Genomic DNA, 13,011 nt, shown 5'->3' with positions numbered 1-13,011 from the left:
GTGCCAACTGCACTTTCTTCTCTTTCCTCTCATTTCCTCTGTTCTCGCACTTTCTGTTTTCTCCCCTGGTCTTCTTTCTCTCCCTCCATCTCTCTCTCCCTCATCTTAAGTCCCCGGGGGCTTCTTTCTTCTCTCTTTAAATAGGGGCCTAAGCTGTGAAGTCTAATAATGGTCATTTGGCCTCCCATTGAAAGCTGGGTAATTCGGCCCAAGGACGGCTCACTTTGAGCCACATGACACAAGGAGCTTCCCAGTGACCATGGAAACGAGCGCAGTGGGACCCCGGGTGCCTCAAAGTGCTGTGAAACATGGTGAAGCGATGATTTAAGAGAGGCACTTTTTGGAGGGAGGGGGTTGGGGATCGAAGCAGGAAGATGTGAGAGAGGTGGAGGGGGTAAGAGACATACGGAAACAGAGAGAGAGAGAGAGAGAGACCCCTGCCTGGTCACAGTCGAAACCTTTACCGACACCCCGCCAGGAAGAGCGGCCAAGATAATATCAGCAAGTTGAGGCATACACAAACATGAAAGGAGAGCCCAACAGGCAGGCCCCTGAGTGCTCCATGCCTCACTTTTTTCTCCTCTCTCTGCTGCTCCTCCTCTCCTTTTCAACTTCTCCTTCCATTCCTCCCTACATAATGCGGCATTTAAAAGTGTTTGTGCTGTGTGTTTAGGGCAAGGGGCAGGTGGAAAGGAAGCTAAAGCTTAAGCGTTTTACTCAAACACACTGCTAGGGTGGCTAGACTGTGCATTGCTTTGGTTTGTTTGACCTTTTTAGCTCTTTGATTTTATGGTAACGAAAGCAATTAAAATCTTAAAACATTTCAGCCACATACTCAGAAATAATTGGAATATTTTCTATGAACCTTTGGGGGGGAATTCACTTTAAAGTGAATTTAAAAACTCCAACTTGCTATTTTTGACAAAGCAGATAAGTTTTCTACAATAGCAGCCTCCATTTTACATCATGCTACAGCTGCCCTAATTCAAACAACCAGTAAGTGACTTTCAATTTGCTACACTCGACTGAAAGGAAGTCAGGCCTATCATTTTCAGTGCAAGCATGAGGGAAAACTGTCTTATCAATATCCTGCATCTTTAGGGCTCAGCTATGAAAAGACTTCTTTTAAAAACTTTAACAAAAAAAAAAAAGCTTCATCTTTATTGAACAAAAGCCACCGTTGTAAATCAATCACTATTGTGGCTTCACTGCAATTTAACAAAACACACTGGAGACTGCCGAGTGTAAAACTACAGCAATTTTCCTGCTTTCTGTTATCGAGGCTCTCGGCCTCACTAAGGTCTCTGCAGAGAGAGGAGGAGAAAGCGTGAAGAAGGAAAGGAGTGAGAAGAGAGTGATGAGAGACCCAGTGAGTCACTCAGCTGTCTGCTTCAAAACACAAGCTGATCTGACAGCCTTCGCCTTCTTCCAGACTGATAAACAGTGGATGAGCTAATGCGCGCACATGTATGCACATCAACAAATACACCCACTGATCAGACGGTATTCTTGACCAATATGGTGTGTAAGAGGGATCTCGAAAAAGGCCAAAATGCAGCCAGTTCACTTCAGCATTGAAGCCTCTTTACAACAAGCCCTGCGGCATGACACCTTACTGGCATTGCTGTGGCCTCTGGACGACCTCTAGCACACACCTGAGTGTGTAAGCAGCTGACCTGGCTCCAGGCTCTGAGCCAGTCGCCCGCAATATCACACTCGTCTGTCTGTTATTACCATTTCTCTTTTTTTTTTTTAAAATGCTGTTTCTCTCTTCTGCAGGAGCACACATGCACGCCATCCTTGTAGTGTACCGTCTATATCCGGGTGATTCCTCTAACACAGTACGCACTCTTTGCAGCTCTGGCTAAGACGCCAGACACAGTTAGAGCCCAAAAACCACTTAGCACCAAGATGTTGCAGCTGTTTGCTCTGGTCTGCTGCCCCGTCGTGCCAGCTTGAGGGCCACGATAGAAAGACACAGAGACACCCTCTGCCGCTCACATTGTTCCATGGCAACTGTGGTTGTAGGATTGTGTTTGTATGTGTGTCAAAGACAGAGCTTCCCACACAGGATACACTTTTTATGGTTGTGTGCCTCTGGCAAAAATGTTGAAGTAGCCAGCTTTATTTCTGGGAGGATATGTCAATAAAGATCTTGAAAATTTTCTTGTTGCTCCAGTTATTTTTAAGTGCTTTGTAGCGGTCAGTCTCTGGCTAGTAGAGCTCCGCTGCGATGAAATGTTGTCTTTGGCCGAGTTTAAGATGGAACTGATCATGGTGCAGAGACGAGCTGGTCAAGGGCAGCGCCAGGCCACACACAACAAGCACATACCAGGGAGTTTTACATGCTATGCCAGCCAAGAGGCTTGCTTTACACAAGCTGCAGGGCTGTGTGGGAGGATGGGTCGCATTTTTCTGCTGTACCAAGCGAGACACAGATCCTAGCCACCCACTTACCAAACCAGACACATTTGCCTTCGTCATCTCCTTGAGAAGCCAAGCCCCCAACCTCTTTCCCTTCCCTCTGTCCTCTAACTCCCAGTCCTATTGCTATCCGCCACCACTCCACTCCTCTGCCCTTCCTCCCCTGGTTGCCCGAGTTGGGAGCTGATGTCATGAGAGCCGGGGCAGGATGAAAGGGGAAAAGCCGCCGTGCTAAGGCCCCGTGTGGCCACTGACACTGTGGTACTTGAAAGAAGAGATATCTCACTGGCACAGCGACAAAGACCCCGACCAGCCTGGGCCCCCAATGAAAGCCAATGGCATGATTTCATGTTCCACAAGAGTTGCCAAGAATTGCAGTGTATGTGTGTGAAAGAGAGGAAATGACAACCAAGAATATGTTACTGACTGCAATAAATAGTTCAACTTGAGAACAGATACATATGTGAAGAGGTGTGAGCATGATTTACAACATTTACAAATGCCTCAAAGAAAGCAGAGACTTCAGATGTAAGAAGCTTTAACTAAGAGAAGAAACTATTTGCCGCTATGATCAGCTCGCATTAAAGCACCTTGCAGCGTCACCCTTGCATTACACAACAACTCAGACAAACGAACCACTTCAAACAACATTTCAAACATCATTACCTACAGTAGAAACTCAGTTCTTTATGGTTTTCAAACAGTTGAGGGAGCGGCTACTGCTGTAGCATAGAGCGGTCAGAGGTTTAACTGCAGCTCTCACAGGAACCAGACAGGATGTGCAGGAAAAAACTGTGTACATATAAATGACACGCCAGCACTTCGGCGAGGCTTGCATGTGGACTTGCAAGGACCGGCCAGTTTTCCGCCTCTTCCTCTGCTAATATTTGCTGATGTGAGAACACCTCCCTGCAACAGCAAAAGCAGTCTAAAATCCTTGAGTCATGCAGCTAAATGATGTAGTACAAGATACAATGCTGTGGTTAACAAAACCAGCAAATATGGCCTGTGCACAATCTTTTCAAAGGTCAAAACAAGAAGCTCTAAATGAAGGTAAAAAAATAACCCAAACATATAGTAAGTAACAGTGGAGAGACAAGCTATTGGGACATTATCTAATTTTGTCCAGAAATACGTTCACATTGCTGTTTCTATTTAAGAGCCATCTGGATGGGCATTTGCATGAGCCAAATACGACTAGACACTCAAAATAAAGGCGAGCCCCTTTGTCAAATTCAAGCAACACTAAATGGAGAGGGAATCCCTGCTGCTATGCATTGACCAGCTCCTAAGCACAGCTGGCGACCTTGTGTTGCCAGACACTTCATATTTAAACATGGGTTAGAGTAAACAGATTTCTTCCTACAACATCATTTTGTATGTTGACTGGGATTTTGTAATTGAATGGAATCTAAATTAAGCAGACAAGACCCCATCACTGTTGGTGGCAAAGTGGCAGCAAAGTGGAGTGGGCTCTTAGGTTCAGTCAGGGGCCAGTTGGGCAGGGCAGGAGGGGTGTGGGTCTGCTGAGCATGAGGCCAGACCAGGCAGGGTGCGCATGTAAGAGTGGGCATTTCCGGACTGGTGCTGGACATGGCAGCCTTGCTGGCTGGGAAGAGTAAGCAGCCTGGCAGGGGGTAAACACTGCACTGTCTGGCCTGGCAAAAGCGTTGGTGCCAATGCAAATCACCAAGCTGTGTTCAGACCCCGGGGCGAGGGCCTGTCAAGATGTAACAATGGGCTTTCCCTCTTCTAATTATAGCCCTGGCTGAATAAACACAGTGGAAACAGAGTAATCTAAAGGTTAGGGAAGCTGGCTGAAGGCCAGAAGGTCACAGGACAAGGTTCCTGTCATCCTCATTACAGTGTCCCTTAGCAAAACATCAAACCCAGAATGTATAAAAATGGCCATCTCATTAGCGCTTTTCTTTGACTGATTGCACTAAGCGGAAGGTGTGTGTTTCTGGTACTTGGGGAGTCCCCGTGGCTCAGTTGGCTAAGGCACATGCCTTGCAGCCACACCATTCTTGATCTGAGAACGGTCCAGTCACATATCACTCGTTTGTCCCATCTTTCCCATCTCTCTTTTCTGACCATCCCGTGAAGCAGTAGTCTGCTGCAGGCTGTCAACACCCTGGTCCTCTGTCTCTTTCTTCATCTCATACCATAACCTTGTCAAACTCAGAACTCTTTTCTGTTATTCTCTCTTGTCAAAACTAAAGCGCAACTCGAACATCGAAGGTTCAGTCAGAGATGGAGGTGTGTTATGTTAGGAGCTTCTAGCATCACGCAGAGATGAAAAGTGTCCTACTGAGGTCCCAGATTCTTTTTTTTGGGGGGGGGGAAATTTCAACCAAGACTGACTCAAGTGACATCACTTTAAGGAATTTAGTCAGATTCTTCACAGCTCCCTCTGGAGTCAAAAAATATTTTATTCTGCTTTCTCACATCTACAGCAGTACTCCCCAAAGCCCATAAACAAACTTTGATGTGTGAAATCAGTGAAGTTTCCCTTTAAATTTTCACTGCCCACCTGTAAAAAACAATCTTACCCTCCTACAGTATAAGCTGTTCTCATCATAGTTACAGTAGTAGTAAATTCTGATTAAGTTACTGTTTAATTAGTTAGTCCTTGGTTTTCCTCTGGAGCCGACTTCTCAAATATGCACACATCACCTCAATGAGCCAGTTACTAGTGAGAGAAACCACCTGCGACAATGATATATTCTTAGCTACAGTCTGAGTGACTTTAGGTCAGTTTTCAGGTCTCAGCATAAGTATGCATCAGCTAGGTAACAACCATCACCAAAGAGAGTGCATCATTAGCATGTCTATACGACACAAGGGCTCCTTAAATTATGAAAGGCTGCTCTCTGTCTGTCACCGGGCACACACAGGATAAATGAGACTATAGCCAGCCACCCCACCCAGCCCCCCCATTCTCTGGGGAATGTTGGTACATTCCATTAAGAGGAACACTTAATTAAACCATGATAAAATACCACTCGGAGACTCCAGGGGGATCTGGGCACTGAAGGAGGGAGGGAGGGTGGAGACAGGCGGATGGTGAGAAACAAGGGAGGGAGGATGGGGACAGACGGATGGTGAGAAACAAGGGAGGGATTCAGTTCACCCTCATTCTCTCAGAAATGTGAAATAACAAACACAACAATAGCAACCACCTGTGAATTCGGAAAAGATGATTTCTTAAACTGTTTGTCTTTATAGTGCCTCCTCCTCAATTTAAGTATGTTTAACATGGGGAAGATGTTTTTAAATTTACCTACACTATAATTTTGGTTTGGTAAAATGACCTGTACAAGTTATTTGCCCAAATGTAATTATTTATCAACTAGCATGACACAGAAAAGTTTTTTTTACCTTTCCCAACACGGTGAGACAACTTGGGTCCAGCTCCGGTTGTTCCAGCTTCACCACCCCAACCCAGCCATACTCATATAGGTCCTCTTCATCATTATTATTACATAGTCCCAAAGGATGCATCTGGAAAAAAAAAGACAGAAATGATAGATAAGTACTTATTATCAAAAGGACTATTAGTTCCAACACCACTGAAACAGAAAACCACCAGGATAAAACTGACAACTATGCAGTCACATGCAAACATAGTATTTAGTGTCTTCTGTTCATAATAAAGAGAAACAGAAGTAAGCATGTGCAGTGATTCAAGACAACTTGAAAAGCTGCCCCACACGATGCAACAAGTTTGTGGTTCCTGGCATCACCGGCTTATAGACTTGCTCCAGGCGCTCGATGAACTACTAGCTTAGAATTTAACTAATCTCCCCTGCATATCCCCTCCCTCCCCCTTTTGCGGGAGTACCACAGTTTACAGTATAATCCACTTCTCACCCGGTTTTCATAATGGAACATAACATCTAAATCCTGATCTAAACTTATATTCCAGGATTCCACCAAACCCCTCAAAGAATATGCAAAACTGGGATTTAGGAGCTTTTATCAATTATTTTAGACAATTTCACTTAATTTCTAATTAAGAAAAAATGCATCAAGCCTATTTCAGTTCTTACTAATGAAAATGATTTATGTTGCAGTGCATACACGCACGATAACTCAATATATTAAATTCTATTTTTTAATTAAAATGTGTTTCACACCAGCACATTCTGATCAGTGTCTATAGCCTATCTGGTTGTCCTCTCATTACACTTAAGGCCACTAAATTGGCCCGGTTCTCTGTGCCAAAACGCTCTGCAGAGCCAGCGGCTAGACTATGTCTTTAGAGAAGATTAAAGCTAACGGATGGCAGACATCACAAACACTGACTCACTCACCGGGCCAAAAAAAGAAAGAGGTGGCTGTCTCCTTTACTTCCAAGTTAGCATAACCATTTATCTTAAAGCATTTATCTCAATGCGTGCCCATTACTTTACTTGTCCTGACACTTGGAAGATGGAATTCTACAGAGCAGTTAAATGTTAAACAGATTGTCCAAGAACAAAATAATAATAATAATTTGTATTCCACATTTTCACATTAAGTGACTGTTATGGACCATTATCTAATCATCAATCATCAAACCAAAGAGGGGTCCGTAACATGAGGTAAGTGAACAGATAACTAACAACCGCAGCAGGCGATCACTTGAACCGAACAGTGCAATTCAAGATGTGAAGCATATAAACACAAACCCAAAAACTAAATGAAAGCAAAAGGTGGAGGACAACTGCATCTGTCAGCCATTCACTCAGTTGAAATGATGATCTGCTCAAACAAGGCTGGATTAAAACTGTAACAAAGTCCCAAAATCCTGGATTCAGCCCACCCTGGCAACAGAGTAAAGACAAGCTCCTGTATTAGCATTAGAACTGGGCCAAACTGACCTGCAGGCCACTTATCCTATTAACCCAATGACCACAACACCCCAATCAGCCAGTTTCGTGGCGCCGAGCCTTTGGCTACACTGGCCCCCGGGCCACTGTTGATGACCCAAGATACCCTTGTCCCTGTGGTGACCCCTGACCCTTGAACTCCACTTCATCACGTTGGAAGCAGGTTAGTAGTGCAGCGGGGTAAAGTGAGGAGATATTCAGAAAGTGCCTCGTCACTTCAATGCCACAAGGCCGAGGGCTCAATCCCCTGACCTGAAGGGTTTTTAGGGAGGATTTAGCTTAGAGTAAGGGGGTAAAATGCAAATGAGATGGACTATTGAAGAGTGGCATCAGTTTTAATAGTGGAGAGGCAGAGATAACCAACAGATACAGGGCTGAAGAAACCTTTGACTTAATATTTTGTTGCACAACCTTTTTGAGGTAATAACTGCAATCAAGCGATTTCTGTAACTCTCAATGAGACTTCTGCACCTGTCCTCACAAGCACACTACTGCGATGGCTACTCTAGACTGCATGTTTCAGCTCTTTTCACAGATGTTCACTATGATTTAGATCAGGGCTCACAGGAGGCCATTTCAGACTAGTCAAATGTTTTGTTCTTAACTATTTTTGGTTGTTTTTAGCTGTGTGTTGGGGGTATTATCCTGTTGAAGGACCCATGACCTTAAAGTTAAACTGAATATTTTGTGCAAATGAGTCACAGTAACAAGCGGCTTGGAGATGGTCTTACAGCCTTTAGCTTTAACATGTTCCTCTATAATTTTTATTTCTAATCTCCTGAGACAACTCTCTTTTTGGATTTCTGTGGTGCATGTTCAGTGTGGTACACACCATGATGCCAAACAGCACAGTGACTACTTTTCACCATTCAAATAGACAAGTTTGAAGACACCTGTGATGCTAATTACCGAACACACTTTAGTTTAGCATGCCCTCTATGGTCAAATTATTATTATTCATCTTTTCTGAGGGTACCATCATTTTTGTCCTGGCCAGTTTCATTTATTTTTTTAATAAACGAAACTGCCAGTGTATTTCAGTGATCATTGCTGTCTGTATGCCTTTAAGGGATTCAAGAAGGGACAGAAGAACATATAAGACCAAAGACACACACAGTTGCAGACAAACACAGTTTCCTTGATTCTGAATTGCACCTTTAGAGAAAAGAACACTCGTCCTTGAATCCTCCTCCTTAGGCCTCCCACACAGTCAAATATTAGAACGACGAAACGTTGGAGATCGAGCTACGATTTTAAATCATTACCCCTTCTAAACTAAATTGATTATTCTGACTATAGGGTAAGAAAAAGAGAACAGGGATGTCGTCATGAACTTGCACATGTCCACAGAATGCAGTCACCTTGTCTGACTGTATTTCACAGATTCAATATGCAGTTGCTTAAAGCTCTGTTTGCTCTTGTAAACATAGGTGAAAAGTATGCAGCTACTCCCAATGATATACTGTATTTTAGAGTAAGGATGGTAGAAGCACAGATGCAGCACATACATTACATCCACGTTTGGTATGATCATTTCAGCTTTTGGAGGATTGAAGGGAAAGACAAAGATAAAAGAACGTAACCTAGTCAGGTTTCCATTCACCCTGTGCATCCTGACCTAGTCCGTCCACAAATCATTGTAAACTGTAGCTACTCTCCTGCACATCCTTGTCAGCGAGGGTAACATTTTGAATTTCATGTGAGCATGCTGCTTTGTAGAAAACAGAGTCGCTGTAGAAGAAGACTTAATAAGAATCTGTCCCTGTGTCTTAGTCACTCCAAAGAAGGACTAGGAAGTAGGGTGCTGTCTGCTGTGTGATTTTGACCTCTCTCTCCTTCTTGTCCAGTAACAGCTTGGATGGCAGTGGGGAGCCCCGCCTGTGCCCCTGGGTCCTGAACACTGGGCCATTGTGCAGGGGCTTTTTGCACTCCAAATGGGGCAGTGCTGTTGTTGTGGGCCATGTTGTTATTTTAGAGGCTGGCCATTGCACTATTATCTCCACCACAGGGATTTTTCTTTTTTGTCAGATGTTGACATAGGCGTTGATGGATGTGGGGATGGAGAGCAAAAGGAAGAGGATAAGAGATGGTGATCTAGTGAAGTGGGTCACAGCAACTGGTCTGGCACACAAAAGAGTCGCAAGCACATATGCTAACATGCGTTTACACACACGCACGCACACACAGACACAAAATGACAGAGTCTGTTCTCCCCTGTGTTCCAGTTTCTAGCTTTCCCTGTTAGGCCCCAGATCACACAAGCGCAACCTACTGGAAAGACCTGGATGCTCCACTTTACTCCACTTTGCACCACTCAGCCGCGCTCCTCCGTTTTAGGTGAAGGGCACCTGGCGCCCTTGAAGTACCACAAGGGGGCGGCTCTTGTTCTGCCCGGCTTGTCTTGCCCCAGAGGGATGCAGCCTTTCACATGAATATCCACTTACACAGGCCACACTATCAATGAAATCCTGGCAGGGATGTGAACTCCACTTGTCACTCAAGTTGACCACGCCTCTTGCCAACCCCCCCAACACTTTCTGTAAAACCACCTGTAGGGAAAGTTCTTGCTCAAATGAGATGCTGCTCATCTTCAAGCTACGTTTATATCCAAATTAATATGAAGACTGATTCATATCAACTACTGTAAAGGGACTATGGAGACTCCTTGTAATCCAGGTAAGAACTGAAGAAGCTGAAATGTCATAAAGGACCTCAATCAAGACAACTACCAACAAGAACCACCTTTAGAAATAAAGTAGGCTTTTTATGATCCATCAAATTTTGCCTCTGAAGTGTTGTTTGCGAGGTTTGCATGGTAAGAGTTTTTTTTCCAACACATTTTTATCCACTTTCATACAAATTAAAAGGTGACTGACTGAAACTTGACAGACAAAACACTAACATTAAGTTTTGTAAAATGTGTTATTTAGCAAAGAAAGAAAAAACATAAATTGCAAAACTATCTTTTAACTTTGTCACTCCCAGTCCTTTATGGCCGTTTCCTCCACAAACAAGTGACCTGATAACAGTTAATGGGATCAAAACAGGGCCCCACTTCTAAAACCGCACACCATCACCTCCCCTGACCCCCTCCATTCCCTCTGGCTCTCAAAGGAAATCAAAATGCAAGTCACACCATCCAATGCTATTCTTCTCTGTCTGTCTGTGACACAATTCGCTGAGCCTTTGATCATACAAAAAAACACTTCTTCAGCACCCAACCCTTTACCACACCCCCTTTTCCTCTCTCCCTCTAAATGATTGGTGGCCCTGGTTACAGCCCAGTAATACCCCTCATCCCTCCCAAACCTCCAGTCATTCTCTTGTCTTCCCCATGCTATTCTGATGAACAGAAACATTAACACTTCCACTAGTCCTTTGCATGCTGCCAGAATGGCTCCATCCTGCATAGCTGTATCTGTACTATATGAACAAATTCCATCCCCACCAGCACTTCCACATAAATAGAAAAAGTAGTGGTGGTTGCTATAAAAACATAATAATCAGCAACTTTTCTTGCTAAACTTTTTAAAAAGTCTTCAGAACGCCTTTGAAATCTATATAACTACTGCAAACGTTTGTATTTGCACATGAAACATACCCAGGGACCACTTTCAAAAAGATTATTCTCCTCCTCTCTTGCTTTTTGCACCACCAGCCAGGGAAGTGTTGTGAATATGAAAGAAACAAAAAAAAGACACTCATAGGGTACGAAAATCTAAAATTCTAAAAGGCGTTGGTGAATAGCACATCTATTTAAAGTACTAGCTGAAAGATGGCACTATATGTGCTGTGCATTACAACAAGATATCCATGCCTCAACATACCAGGAGCTCAAAACATCAAAGCCAAGTAGGCGGATTGGAGAGTAGAAGGATCCCTGAGCTAAACTAATCTATACAGAATCCGGATGGAGACTTACAGCATATGCTGTATGTCCTTAAACTTTAAAAATACATCTTTTTAGACATCTCGAGCACCAGTATTAGAACCCAAACTGAGTTTCAACACATCTTGCAACAGTATTTGGGTCATATTGAGGATGAGTTTGCGCTGTGACAATCAAAGCTGCTTTGTTATCTATGGCAAGTGTCAGCCAGAGACAGTTTTTACAAGGTATTCTTTGTGAAGCTGGGTAAATGACTAACCAGACAGATCTGCAGTTCATTCACTTCTTTTATGAATGTTGGAAGAAGAGCTGGCACCTATTTCACATGCACGCAAAGTCTACAACAAGAAAAACCCCAGGCACGGGGCCAGTCCTCACACCCACCTGCTTCCCCAGTGTCGCGCATGTGTTTACGTATCTTACTGTTTGAGCTCGGGCGAGTGTAGAGGGTGGTGTTTATTCTGAAACACATTATGGGTGACCGAGTGGTAACTCGGTGGCATCTCTCACTGACCGTCTGCTCCATGTGAACTCATTCACCCCAGTGAAGAAGCATCCTGCCGACCTAACCAAGCCTTTCATTCAGACAACCCCCTCCTCACCATCCCCAAGTGCCCCTCCCCACTACTACCTCCACAAACACATTCCCCTTCCCAGCACTGTGCTTTAGTCCACCTCGCTGTGGGGGGAGTATTTTCTATTTCATGCAATAACACACCAGTCTCGCCAACAGCGGTGGCAGGCGGTTGTGTTGAGGGCTGTGGGGATGGGATGGCTGTGGGTACATCTGATCACAGCCCACAGACCAAGTCTCCCCTGGGAGCTGTGGTATCTCTCAGAGCTTCGCTACGCAAAGTGCATCTACATGCTCTAAAGTAAGCTAGAACATGTAGTCTCCTGGACAATGCCGATTTCTCTGCCGTGTCTTTAGGCCGGTTTCTGATCTGCATTTAAAAAAAAACGCATGTTCAGGACAAAAGGCTGCAGACAGGAAAAGTAGTGGAGTGGTTGGATAAAAGAGGAGATCATCACACTTTTTTAAAACAAGTTCACTGAAAGACTAAAAAATCAAAGTAACACAAAGTGTCCATCTGTCTCTGATTCACTCTTCTGTCTGCTCGAACAACAAGAGCACAGTCAAACTCTGCAAGCCGTGCTTCCATAATAAGTCTAAAGTAAAGGAGAAATCAGATTAGTCATCAGCTGCACACATTACTACAGTAATTTAGTTAGTGAACACAGTCCACAACTCTGTTTTGGAAGAAAAAAAGGGCCAGGACAGGGTGGCATGCAACAGGATGTTCAGAACTAGACAACACAGCCTCACTGACTTAATCAACCAGATCCTATAATAAAAGAATGCACTTTATACAATAAAATATTTTTAACCAGTCAGTCTATGCTAGTGAGAAGTGACACACAGTTGATTTACTTGTTTCAATAAACACAAGATCACTCCCAGAGATAACATAGCCGATAACATCTGCGCAATAGTTATTAAAACATGTAGTTAAATCATGAGTTAGTTAACTGCTGATTTCCTTCCAGCCACACGTTTCATCATTATATGTAAAGCAATACAAATATAACAAGAACAAACCAGCTAGAGCTTAACACCCAACCCTCTTCTGCAAAATGCACACATACAAACACATCAGCTCTTGGTAATAAGGAAACCAATGACCTCTCTCTACCAGCACACACATCTCAGACCTGCAGTAAACAATGCAAGATACAACAGATGAGAGTTTGCTGGGTGCTTGTTTGAGCTGCAATACTTGTGGGCGAAAGTGGCAACCTAATTTAAAGTATGTGAGAAAAGAA

At 43.8% G+C, this 13,011-nt stretch overlaps 1 protein-coding gene across 1 annotated transcript in view; it reads right to left on the bottom strand.

The window, feature by feature from the left end:
- The window catches only part of znrf3 (zinc and ring finger 3), a 57,209-nt gene that overhangs the window by 20,171 nt on the left and 24,027 nt on the right, over nucleotides 1–13,011 (bottom strand). The window contains 1 exon segment of the mRNA XM_026342780.1: nucleotides 5,806–5,928. Within this exon segment, the coding sequence (XP_026198565.1) occupies nucleotides 5,806–5,928 (123 nt within the window).

Source organism: Anabas testudineus, chromosome 9 (assembly GCF_900324465.2).
Source record: "Anabas testudineus chromosome 9, fAnaTes1.2, whole genome shotgun sequence".
Classification (NCBI taxonomy): domain Eukaryota; kingdom Metazoa; phylum Chordata; class Actinopteri; order Anabantiformes; family Anabantidae; genus Anabas; species Anabas testudineus.
This window is presented reverse-complemented; position numbering and strand designations above follow the sequence as displayed.